This window comes from Olea europaea, chromosome 17 (genome assembly GCF_002742605.1).
Source record: "Olea europaea var. sylvestris chromosome 17, O_europaea_v1, whole genome shotgun sequence".
Classification (NCBI taxonomy): domain Eukaryota; kingdom Viridiplantae; phylum Streptophyta; class Magnoliopsida; order Lamiales; family Oleaceae; genus Olea; species Olea europaea.
Window position 1 is genome coordinate 4,077,026 of NC_036253.1, and position 13,487 is coordinate 4,090,512.

At 33.2% G+C, this 13,487-nt stretch overlaps 1 protein-coding gene across 2 annotated transcripts; it reads right to left on the reverse strand.

Annotated features, from left to right (window-relative positions):
- Positions 1-781: 781 nt before the first annotated feature.
- Positions 782-6,302, reverse strand: LOC111366080 (nitrate regulatory gene2 protein-like). 2 transcript variants are annotated; one of them, XM_022986730.1, is made up of 5 exons: positions 6,188-6,302; positions 3,519-4,769; positions 2,703-2,911; positions 1,989-2,212; positions 782-1,632 (listed from the first exon to the last, which is right to left on the reverse strand). In XM_022986730.1, the coding sequence occupies exons 2-5, from the start codon at positions 4,639-4,641 to the stop codon at positions 1,185-1,187; spliced, it is 2,004 nt and encodes a 667-aa protein (XP_022842498.1). In that variant the 5' UTR covers positions 4,642-4,769; positions 6,188-6,302; the 3' UTR covers positions 782-1,184. The 2 variants fall into 2 exon arrangements, with proteins under 2 accessions (XP_022842498.1, XP_022842497.1); XM_022986729.1 differs by having other exon boundaries at positions 2,703-2,914.
- Between the last annotated feature and the right edge of the window lie 7,185 nt (positions 6,303-13,487).

The window sequence follows — 13,487 nt, forward strand, 5'->3', positions numbered from 1 at the left end:
AGCGTTGCGTGGGATGCGTGTTTCTAAAAAATGCAATCAAATCTGTAAGCGCGCGGGAGCTTTTATTGGTTTTTGTCTTAAGTCCGCATGAGGGCTATGCTTGCTACTGCTACTTCTGTAATTGCTTGTTAATCCGTCCACGGCTCTACATTCTCGGACGGTGTTCATGTTCTAATATGTATGCAATTAATAAAAGAATAATGTTGTTTATCTTCATTTATAGATGATCACCCGTCTATATGTGCTATGAAATGAGAAGATTAATTAAATTTATGAATATAAATTCCACTTTATTGGTCTTATAATGTAATGTAAGATTATAGCAATAAAGTTCTACGAGTGCACGATATTGTATGCGTGATGAATCAAGTATCGCTCCACAAGAATTGAAAATTTAGTTAGAATTCAATTAAATCTAACTCTACGCCAAACATAAAGATTTCGAAGGTTGATTGGTATATTATCTTCTCTAGATCAACAATTTTATGAGTGGTGATCAAGCGCTTAATATATAGCATGATAATCCAGTAATAGAAATCATGAACAGAAATGAGTGGCGCCAAAATCATAGGTATATAGACATTTATTTCATGTAGGGGCATACAAGGCACATAATTACAATGATCTTTTCTACCAAAGACAGTGTAGGAAGAGAGTTTTCGATCATACCGACAAGTAGAAATAAGTAAATAATAAAGAATTTTAAACAGAGAGTTTTTGCAAAATGACTAGAGTAGTAGCAAAAAATATCGCCATTTTTTTTTTTTTTAAACCAATCCCAAAATCTCAACCATTTATCTTTCACAAGCAGCAAAGAATCCATACTGAACAGAAGATTAAAGGTTTCCACTTCTACTTATATAGTTATATGTAATTTACACTGAAATTCCTACTACCTACCTACATAATTTTCCCGTCCTATTGGAACTGTGTGGCTGCTTCGGATTATCCCACTGCAGAACCAAATCAGCATATCCTTCGGCTGAACTAACCGAAAACTGTGTCAATGAAGTCACTGCAACTGACATTCCAGCACATAGCACTCTAATAGCTACTGCAGACATTTTTTCTGCTGTCATTACTTCATCTTCAAATTGTCCGACTTCAACCATCTCCATGCCCCCAACGGGTTCGCCTCGAAACCTTTTTGATTCACCCAAATTCTTGCGAGAATCTTCCCTTAGCTACTGTGCATACAGCGAACCAACGCCTGCTGCAAAAAAATCGAGCCCTTCAAGAACTGGGGCCTCAAGGACGGTATCCAGAAATCTAGACCATTGGATGCAAATAGTGAATATTGGTGGAGCACCCGAGGATCGACGAGGAGAGAATGGTAATTTTGATGTGTCTGCATCTGAACGGACACAACGCAAGAGCCAGCCTGTCAATGCATGCACATAGGATCGTTGAGAAACAATCCATGACTCGAAACAGGCTCTCCAATTCCTGAGCTCCATCTCAAGGTTAGCTGCTGAATGGGCTAGTCGGTGTGGGGAAGAAGGTGACATTACAGTGTATTTCTTTGTTCCTGACAGTTTTGAAGGCATTCCAGCTAGTAAGATTTTAGCTTCATCTAGAGTACGCTTTTGCAATTGATGGCCTTCTGCCATTGCATGCCACATCCTAGACAACCTGCAATTAAGAATTAGAGAAAACTAATTCCTTGGTTTTACAGCATAAAGATTTCCTACCTTGTTTTGTAGGTGAGGATCAATAGCACTCAACAGTAAGCATGACTTCATGTGTTTCCCGCAAACCCACACAACATTAATCCCTTAAACTTGACTAAAAACTTAGGTAACTTAGGTTAGAGAGACTTTTTTTAACCTTTTATAATTCGAAACAGAGGAAAAGAGGATGTCCAGGGGGGAAAAAAGAAAGCATAGTATAGCAGGACAATGAACATGACACAGAATTATGAAGGATTGACTAAATTTGGTAAAACTTTTGCCAAAAAAACCGATCATATTTTAGATTCTTGAACTTACCCTTGAACTAATTCTAAAAGCTGCGGCTGCAGTTCTTCATCCCTTAAAGTTTCAATCCTCTTTGAGACAGCTTCAACAGAGTGAATTGAAACATTCATCTGAGTTTGCAAATCTCTGATGGCTGTTCTTGTTTTATCTACAGAAGAAGGGTCTTCTCCTTTCACATCTTGATTTCTCAGTTGTTTACACTTCTTTTCATATGCCATCCGAACGCGTTCACCAGTCTGTTTAGTGACGAAGATTATTAATAAGTGAATCAAAATACAAAGGATCAATATTCAACCACCAAAGGACTTAACAGACGAACTCCAAGTAATACAGGATAGGATTTTGTCCAGGGTAACAATAGGAATAAAAATAGTGCTGATGAAGAAAACTTGCCATCGATGAACACACTTCTTAACGTTCACAACCTTCCTACTCTTAAAAACATATATGCAGGCACAGATTTGTGCATATCTGTTAATAATTTGAAATGAGTCATTGAAGTTGAACGGCTCATTCAAGAGAGTTTGATGGTTGCATAGGCGTATGCATACTGTGATTTCCTTGGAAAAGTTTTCCATGACATGCAAGTAACTTATTCATTTATCTATCTTAGTCAGCAAGTGCATACACTAATAAGACCCTATAGTGTTTTATTTCATTTTAGTTGTTTGTATGTTCATAAATTCCTATTTGGTACAAGGATGTTTATTGTTTGAAGAAGCATACCCTGACTTCTTGGTAAAGTTTTTTCTCCCAAGCATATAACCTGTCCAGGGTTGATTGGTGACTCCCTGAATACATGCAGGACTCTTCACAAAAGTCAATATTGCTCCCGTAACCTTCATCTCTTGAACTTGAAGCTTTGACTAAAAATCTCAATGAGGATGATCGAGATGAAGCCGACCGGAACAAAGCCATTGGATTAATCATTTTTGCTGCTGTAAAAAAAAATTAATTTGACGAATTAGAAAACAAATTTATAAGGTACTAAGCCAACACCATTTCTATTCAAAGGTGTATTTAAAGTTCCTTACAGCATAAATGCACTTGTACCAGCATTTTGACATACTTAGCTCTTTCCACAGGCATCAACTACGAATGGTGTTGGATTAAGAGACTTAGACCAAGTAAATGCCATGTTGTTTACTTAATACTTCAAATGACAGGACACGTCTGCCATGGAACATCTTACATATTTAGTCAATGTCGAGAAACTATTATTACTAACACGTATTGAGTAATAGATGAATGCTTATGTTGGCAACAGAAAGCATTACTTGCTGGAGGAGATATATTTAAATTGCAATAAGCTTATTGTTGAAATCCCCAACTTAAAGATATTATATTGACCCCATATGCTCTAAACTATTTCATTGCCTTCAGAGTTTACTGAAAACGTTTCATAATCTGTTTAGACTTTACAGTTGAATTTCTATTTCTGTAAAGTGATTAAATTTAAAAAGGAAAAAAGAAAGACAACAAAAGATATATGACAATACGCACAGAGTTAGCATCCAAGCAAACTGAATACTGTCATCAAACCTGTGAGATCATTTGATGTTGACAAGTACTGAGCCCTGTTCGCCTCCAACATGGATGAAACCTCACCAGCAGATTTACAGACCATCATGAACTGATCTTCAAGATCCTTAATAACTTCTGCCATGCTAGTTGGCCTTTTATTTACATAAACAGTAAATCCCGGTGTTTCTGACTTTGATTCACAATCAGCTACTATGGCTTCTTTACTGTTGTTTTGAACTATATTTTGATTTTTTGCTACTTCCATGTGTTGATGTTCGTGGGGCTCTAATCCTTGGATATGTTGCTTCATTTCAGTTCCACTATCTGTTTCATCATCACTTTCACTCTCATCACTCTCGTCAACATCTTCCACAATAACTTCGTCTCTGTCAAATTCCAGATCAACCTTATGATACCTCTCGGCTTTCGTATTTTCTCCATCATCGATTTCTTCATGTTCGGAGTCCTCTTCTAATTCAGGTATGCCTTCTTCTTCTCGAACATGCCTTAGCTCATCATTATCATCATCAAGAAATGTTTGATCAAGATTGCTTCTAGCGGGATAGCCATAGTAATCTAATGAGGAAAAGGGATTCCAGAAGAAATCCCATTGAGGTGTTTGAGGCGAAGGTGGAGGAAAATTGGGTCTGTTGTTGGGGGAGTAATGGAAGAATGAAGACGAGTTCATGGGAGAGGACTGCATTGCAAAAATGCTATCCATTCCAAATTGATGCACAGGGGAGTAAGCCTCGATTCGAACATTTTCCGGTGACTGAGGTGGTCTTTCCTCAACTGCCACAGCAGGGTTTCCACCAGATCTAAGGTAATTTATTTTATAAGTTGAGTCAGCTTCAGATTTGATTGGTTTTACAGTGAAGGATGTTGGTGATATAGAGATGAAACCCTGGCTTGTTTTCTTTATGGGCGGTGGTGTGAAGGAATCTAACAAGAACTCACGAGGCTCGTCTACATCAATATATTCTCGAAGTGCAGCAGAAACTCTTTTCATGGATTGGATATAAGCAATGTGCCCCGAGGCAAATTTTATCCTATATTCAACTGCTTGTTTAATGAACTTCTTCCGATCCTTACAAAGTTGGACGGCCTCTTCATTATCCAGCTTCGATGTAGAACATCCCATCTCTTCAGCTCTGTTTCCTGGCCTTCACTCTTTTGACTTGGACGAAATTTTCATTCTAGAATCAAAATGGAAATCACAACAATTTTTTCTCGTTGTTTCTACCCCATTCATAAGGAAGTTCTCTGTCTCTAGTCAAGACAAGAAAATAAGTATGAGAGATCTATTTCTCTAGGAAAGTTACTTCAAGTATACAGCAAGAAAAAAAAACAAGAAATGAATAATACTACTCAGTAGAATTATATGAACCTGTGAACCGACAAAGATATAGATGAAAACTAGAAGCCATGAAAATTCTTAACTTTGATCCCAAGTCAAGAGAAGACTTGAGAATACTTAAGTGATATAAAAAACCAATCCGCCTCCTCGACTCGAACCATAGAACAAGCTCAACCTCAAGATAACGAAGGAAAATTCACAAGAGAAAAATAAATATACACGGAAATTCTTGCACTTGAAATTACCAAGAGATAAAATACTTTCACCAGCACTTTCTAAAGCATGATAAAAATGGAAAATCGTACTTATTTTAGGCACTACCTTGATAGAAGGGAAAATAAAGAAAAAAGTGAAGGGTAAGTGGTTGATTAAAGAGTGACAATTGAATTGAGAAAAGTAAATATAATTACCAATATGATAACAGTCTTCATTATAAAGGCAGTAAGAGAATAACGAAAATGATAAAGGTTTAAAGCCATACTGGAAAAGAAACCATCCTGCTTCATTACATAATTAAATCAGCCATTATTGTTGAAACCAAGAAAAAGTAGACAATCAAACTAATTGCAAGGAGACAATCGAGTATTTTAATGCGGAAACCTCTCCTAAAGTACAAACTGACTAGGAAATTTGACGAAAACATAATATCTTTACCCCAAGACATGCACATAACAGCAAACTAAGACTTGTTCCCTATAAATTTGGGGTCATCCATGTAAATTCTTGTTCACATTCCTTTTTCTCTACCCACGAACAAAGACAAAATAAGAGAAAATTTAAAGGGGTCTGATTCAAAAGTAAATTTTATAATTGAAACATCTCTTAAGTTTCTCGCATTTACGAAAGCAAATTACGAAAACTGCCAATGAAAAATGAAGGAAAATAAACTCAAGCTTGAACTCGAGTTTATCGATTAACAGACAGCAAACTACTAAATTCAGAGATAAATTAGAAAATTATTTCAAAATGTTACACTTTAGTTTTTCGATAAATTAAAAAGGAAAAGAAACACAATAATTTAATCCCGGAATTACAAAGAACATAATTATAAATCAAAAACCCATTACAAAAGTATCAGTTTCCATGCAATTCAGCTACAAGCATGCAAAATTCTTTAAAGTTTAAATCCCACAAAAAAGTTCCCAAATTAAGAAAACCCATACAGTTTTCACAGCTAAATTCAAGAAAATCAGACACAAAACATCATCCCAATTCATATACAGTTCATAGCACCAAAACCATTGTACAAAAAGAAACTAACCTGTCTCAAGAAAGTATAAGTACAAAAAATAATGATTTCAACGTGATTAGAAAGAAATAACATTCCTACCTGAAGCCAGAATTTGTTTAAGCTGGATCACACTAGCGTGTTAGTGTGTGTGTGAGAGAGAGAAAGAGATATAGAGAAAGGAACGTAGAGAGAAAAGCAACGGTCAAATATTATATTTAAAGTAAAACCGAAACGAAAAAAGCAAAATAAAGTTGGAGACCAAAAAAAAATAAAAGGAGAGAATAAGATGAGAGGAATTATTGCCCTTGTTTTTCACTTAAATTTCAGATATACCCCTAGTGTGTTGCACTTCTTGTTGGTCATGGACTTGTAATGACCATAAAATATTTGCATGATTTTATTACTTTTGTCAGCAATTATATTTGTGTGATTGGAATGAATAAACTCAATTTACAGAAAAAAATTTAACGGAATGTGTATTGCTGTTGATGTGAAAAATTGTGATTGGATATTTTTTTCCATATCTTTTAATAGTGTTGTGTCATCTGTTGTCTGTAAAAATTTTCTGTCAAAAAATTCTGCACTTGTAGCATGATAGAATTGGAATAATATGTAAACTATCATAAAGGGATAGGATTTGAGGTCTTTCTAAATTGCCCGTATTGTTTGTGATAGATTTTGGATAAGCAGTCACTATGAAATTTGGAGTAATTTTTTTTTTTAAAAGTAACTTTTATTGCAAGTGCAATTAACATTTTAATAAAAACCTTATTGGTGATCAAATTAGCATTAATTTCGAAGTGTTAAGAATGTTTTTATACCATTTGAAAGGAATCGATTTATGGTTCTCTAAGAATCCAACTCAAACACAAAATAAATGTTATTAAGAATATCACCAAACTATATTGGCATAAGTTTCACTAGAAGTGATGTGAATCCGAGACCTTAATCGAGTTCTTGTTCATAGGGTTTCCTTACTCAATGTGATTCTCTGTGTATAATATTATAATGAGATTGATCCTAAATAGGGAAAAAAGAATGAAGATAGGCTTGCGATACGAGTAACCGCTATCTGAACCCTCTACTTGTCATCCTAATATTTATGTTTGTTTTTAGCTTGATAGAAAGTTTAAGTTGTGATCTTTAACTTGTACCATATGTTTTGTAATGTAAGAGAAAAACTTTGGTAGAACAGTCGCACCGTTCTACATGGTGCAATCGTCGAATGATGAGCCATCACTTCATCGGGTGACCCTCCTTCACCAAATGAAGTGAAGCCATCTCAAAACTTGAAGTGAAAAGAGAGAAAAAAAATCATTTCGTAAAGTGGCCTCACCTCATAGGGTGAGAGTGGGCCACCCAATGAGATGGTGGCTCCCCTACGTGGTGCAACCGTCCCATCGACGTTTTTGTCGTGATGTAAATTATAAAATATTAAATAATATTTTAAAATTTTAAGTTTTTTGACACATTATCAAGTTTCGTTTATGTGAAGAAGATATTTTTACATTCTCTTTTATCAATTTGTACATTTTCTTTATTATAAAAAGGCATAAAATTGAAGAAACATTTCTTTCCAACGAGTTAGTGTAGAAATGTTAATGGGGCATAGTCAAGTATCTTGGCTTGGCCCACCGCATGAAATGGCTTGTGTTCGCTTTAGGCGAGATCCTCGTCCCATCACATTTATTTATTTTTAAATTTCATTGAAATTTTGATTTTTTTTTTAACCTCAGGAAGGATGAGCCAATATGTGCAAGCCGGGCGAGCAACTTGAACAAGTAAATGCCAGCTCGGTTTTCCACAACTCGCTTTCAAGTCGAGTCGATGACTGGCTTGCCGTGTTAAACATTCCCATGTTAGTGGGATTTGGAAAGAAGAAAAAGAATAACCTCTCCAATCGATACTTTTAGAGTGGGAAAATAAATTTTGTCCAATATTAACAACGGTAATTATATTCATAATTTTTTTAAAGTTCATTACATTTTAATTCTAAGAGCACCTTAAACTTTTATTTATCCTTAACTTTTTCATCACATTGTTATCCTCAAGACTATTAATTTGCATATTTTACCTCTAATAATGATGATTTTCATCCAAAAGATTCGTTTGGAGAACGTAAATAAATTTATTTGCCTTTTGTGTTTTAAATAAGCAAAATAAATAACAAGTAAAAAAGTTTGATAAAATATTCGTTCCTCATTTCAATGCATGTTATCTAAATATTTGAATAAAATTAAGCATCAGAGATAAAATGTGCCAATAAGTGCAAAATGAGAATAAATTGTGGACTTTCATTTTAATCAAAATGTGATGCAGATAATAAAATTGTGGTGTAAATATATTTACCCTATTTTTAAATAGGATTTTGACAAATATATCTTTCTTCAATTGCGTTACCAAAATTCTCCCTTTTTAAATGAAATATTGAACCATCTATACATTCTCATTAAATTATGCAAAGTTGACTTGATGATTTAGAGTTCAGACATGCCATCTTCCTTTCTACACAAGTTTCGCGCCAATTACGCATTCTTCTAAAAGTAATGTCATTCAACCTAACTTATTAAAATTTCATATTAGACAGCATTAATGTGATATTAAATAAGAAATTTAATTAGAAGGTAATGATATTCTTCATCACTAATATTAAATACCAGTTTTTGTGATAATTGTATAATATTAAATATTAGATTCATTTAAATGTAAAGTCACATAACACATTTAATTGAACATATATTTGTATCCATCTAGACTAACGTTCTAGTACTACTGATACTAGATAGCATTATTTATAATTAAATGAATTACTAAATTCTATTTTTCATTTAACCTATCATTTAACGTCACTTAAGCTAGTAATGTAACACAAGTGATACTAGATAATATTATTCTTCTTATAAATCGAGACAAAGTTGACAAAAGTTTATACTTTAAAATGTTCAAGTCTTCCTTATCAACTTTGTCTACATTTTCTCGATGATATTCTTTCTTTTTTCTTTTTAATTTCTAGGTGATATTCTGATAATAGGGTACTACAATCATTTTGCATGATTGATTGACTATATTTAATAGAATTTTTAGAGTGTGACATGAATATCATTTTGATAAAATAATTGACTAAGTTAAAAATTTCAGAAGAAGAAAGTTGGAGAAAAACAGTGTAAACAAATAAATTGGAATGGGCCGATAAAAAGGAACGGACCATAAAGCAAAAAAGGATAGCCCGGGCCCACCAAAAAGGCCACAATGCCTCGCAGTACGTGTTACTGAAACTACCCCTGCATTTACGTTTAAATATCAACAATGCCCTCAGTGACATTGTTAAAATGGGTACTGTCGGTCCAAGCATCCTAGGCCAACTATTTATGGAGGACTTCTTTTAACAAAATTGTGATTATAGATATATTTTTTTAGGGAGCATTGTGGTTTTGATTACACACTTTTGTAATATCGACACAAACCAACATGGGCTGAGTTGTTAGTTTTGAGGCCCAATTTGAGATTAAAAAAATTTAGATGTTGTAAAAAAAATTTACAAGTGTATGACATCGAACGAGTTATTAAGTGGACGGTTCATCTATTATTTTCACGATAACCATTTAATTTATTGAATACGGAAATTGTACTAATTGTAGCTTCATTTGACAAATCAATTTTCTTAGATGAGTGAATTTTAACAAAAAAAGTTATCTAAAATGATCACAATCTCGATTTTGAAAAATACGACTAGTTGAAAGGGTTAAGAATTCGCGTACTCACCATAACTTTATATCTGGTTTAAAACCACTTATCACGCTTAAATGAAATTTTATTCATGTTAAATCAAATTTCTATGTTATTACTTGATGTTCTCTCTATTGAGCAAAATCAATTTACAAATTTCAATAAGTTATGATACGAAGAAATTCAATCACAAGACCACACAAATAGAAAAGTACATCTCCATCTTTTACCAAAACTATGACTTTTATTGCAAGTGAAAAGCAAACAAATTACCTCGTAGTCTCAAAGCAAGCTCACAAAATATCTATAGATCAACCAAAAATATTAATATAAAATGAATCATCAATTAAAACTCAAAATGAATTCAATTTTAATGCCAAAATGTAGTAATTAAATTAAACCATCAAAAGCTTATTGACGCCCCTTGTGCGTTTCCCTATGCCGCTCGAGCGTCAACTTTGTGTTGAGTGATAAATTTTACATCGAATAAATATCAAATTTTAATCAACATTATGAGGACTTGTACTACTCCTTTTAATAGATTCATGATCTTTTAAGAATGAACACCAAAATTTAATATTGTATTAGAGTTCATTAGTTTCAAACAAACAATTTGATTCACTTGAAACTCAAACAAGTACACGAATTTCAAGATTGGTCTATTCAATTAAATCATCATCTCACGAGGCATATCAAGGGCTAACTTTTATATCAATTAAATACCAAATCTAGATCAATATAATAGGATTCGGACTACTTCTTTTAATAAGATTGATCTTCTAAGATGAAATCACAAATCTTAATATCTCCTTGCTCTAATTTGCTTTCCTTTAATGCACGAGCGCCATCTGTGCGTCGAGCCTTCCTTCTAGATCTCCTTTCTTATTTCCTTACTCGAGGAAGGACAAAGCCTGCTCGAGCAGTGGCCCCGGTGCTTCCATTTTTCCATCTCTTTGTCATCTTTTAGTCCCCAAATATCGGTTCTTCAATCACCCTGCCAACTTCACTTCAAAACTCTCTAAATTACCCCATTTTCTTTAGTATTCTATGCAAGTCTGGTTTCTCTCTACAAAAAACAAAAAAACAAAAACAAAAAGGGACTAAAATCAGTAGATATCAGTTCAAAATTTAATTGTGGAAATTTCATCCGTACCTACTTTTCAAGATCAAAATTCTAAAATCATAGGGAAGGTTTCATTGTTCAAAAATCAGACATTTTAATTATTAAATATTATAATACAAATTTTATACAACCCTAATTTATTTTCATTTTCATCTCTCTCTCTCTCTCTCTCTCTCTCTCTCTCTCTCTATGTCGGCTCGCCCCTCTCTCTTCCTCTCTCGTTTCATCATTTTAGATTTGACATCCGGCTATGGAGTTGCTTCGGTCGATCGTCACCGCAAGCACCCGTCATCGTCGGACTAGCAATCGGTGGCTCAACTGGTGTGCTGCTCACCCCTCTCTCCTCCTGTCTCCTTTCATTAATTCAGATTCAACAATCGGCGATGGAGCAACTCTAGTCGTCACCGCAAGTGCCCGTCATCGCCGGTGGCTCAACTGGTTGCAATAGATCTACCAGTTCAGCTGACGCCCACTACCACTATGCGAAGAGGTGAGGCGACGACAATGTTGTTGGAGTGGTGATTTGGGCATTTTTTGTTGAATGTGGTAATTGTGGTGTAATTTGAGATAGTGGTTGTGATTTTTGGTATAGAAGGTAGTGCTTCTGACTGTGGTGTTGATGGTGGTGGCGTTGGGGTTAGGGTTGGGGTTGGGGTTGGTGGTGATGGTGGTTACTACATTTGCAAACCGGCGACGACTTTATATTGTTTTGCAGTGGTTTTTGCAGTGGTTGTGGTGGTGGATTACGGTGATTGTGGTGGTCGTGGCGGTTTGGTTGATTTTGTGACAAATAATTGGACCCGTGACCTAAAAATTGTGATTGTGACTCCAATTGTAACTCACAATTTGGGAGTCACAGTTAGTTGTGGCGGTGATTGTGGTGGTCGTGACGTTTTGGTTGATTTGTAACAAACAATTGGACCCGTGACCTGAAAATTGTGATTGTGACTCCAATTGTAACTCACAATTTGGGAGTCACAGTTGGTTGTGGCGGTGGTTGTGGTGGTCATGATGGTGGTCGTGGCGGTTTGGTTAATTTGTAATACACAATTGGATACGTGACCTGAAAATTGTGACTGTGAATCGTAAGTGTTGATGGTGGTCACAAATTATTTAGTTGACTGTGACCATTAAATTAATTAATTTGTGGCCAATAAATAATTTGTGACCAATGAAAAATATAAATTGTGACCGAAAAATAATGTGTGACCTAAACAATTGTTAATCTATGACCGATAACTTGATAATTTGTGACTGTATAATAAGTTGTGACTTGCAGTATTTGTAATTTGTGACCAATAAATAAATCGTGATTTATAAATTTTTAGATTTGTGATCAATGAACAAACTTTGACCTATAAAATTTTTGAATTGTGATCATCAAATAATTTGTGACATAAAATTTCTGATTTGTGATCAAAAAAAATAACTGACGAATTAAATCGTTAATTTGTAACCAAATTATATAAATCTGTGATTTAAATATATTTAATTACTAAAATAATTAATTAAATAATTAAAATATAAATAATTTTTAATAAAAATCTAATTTTTGAAATTTGAAACTAGTTTTCTTCTTTTTGAAATGTGTCATAATTAATCTCTTACTTATGAAATTTTTTCAATTTAATTTTAGTCTCGCAAAATGGGCCAAGAATTTACATGGGAAATATATGGAAATAACATTTTTAAAATGGTTACTTTTCCAAAATGACCCTTAGACAATTTACATACCAAAAATGTCCTCCATTTGGATATTACATAGCAAGGCATCATAATATAGAAATTTTTTATTTTAGTTCTTAAAATTAAATATTGGTTGAAATTTGATAATTTTTATTTGATTTATTTTATTAATATTTTTATTTGATTTATTTGAATTTTGTTCTCTCTAAGTAGCCCTCTAATTAGTATCAGAGTCATAGAGATCATGAAAAAACCTATAAAAATAGATTATCTAGAGAAATAAAAATCTCTAGACTAATACTTAAATTTTGCAAATAAATAAAAAATTAACTATTAGAAAGTTAAAGGAATATTTAGATTATACATCTTAAACAAATATTTATATAAAAACATAGAGATTATAGAAATTAAAATAAGAAAAATAGATAATTATTGGAGTTTAGAAGAAGAAAAATGTAGCTATATATTTTTAGAACCTATTCATAATAGATTAAAAATAATGACTTTAACAATAATTAAAGAACTTCCTAAAGAAATAAAGTAAAAAATATTAGATAAATTAATAATAGAAAAAATAAAAGATATATATACATATGAAAAAATTATTAATATATATGAAGATGAAGAAAATAATTTATATTATAAAGAAAAGTATGAGTACAAGTAATAATACACATTTAAAATTAAATAAACTATTTATAAAAATGGATAAAATACAAGAAGAAATACGAAATATAATGTTAATACCAGAAGAAATGAGAATATCAAATAATAGACAATTATTAAAATTAAAATGCGAAAGATTAAGACTTGAGAGCAAATATTTTACTATAGTAAAAGAAGAATTAGTAGATCCAGATACAG

Coding starts and splice junctions, on each gene's coding strand:
- LOC111366080 (XM_022986729.1), bottom strand. CDS start 4,641: ATGGGATGTTCTACATCGAAGCTGGATAATGAAGAGGCCGTCCAACTT. Junction 2,915..3,518: donor AACATCAAATGATCTCACAG/GTTTGATGACAG, acceptor TTTTTTTTACAG/CAGCAAAAATGATTAATCCA. Junction 1,633..1,988: donor CTTTTAGAATTAGTTCAAGG/GTAAGTTCAAGA, acceptor TCTTAATTGCAG/GTTGTCTAGGATGTGGCATG.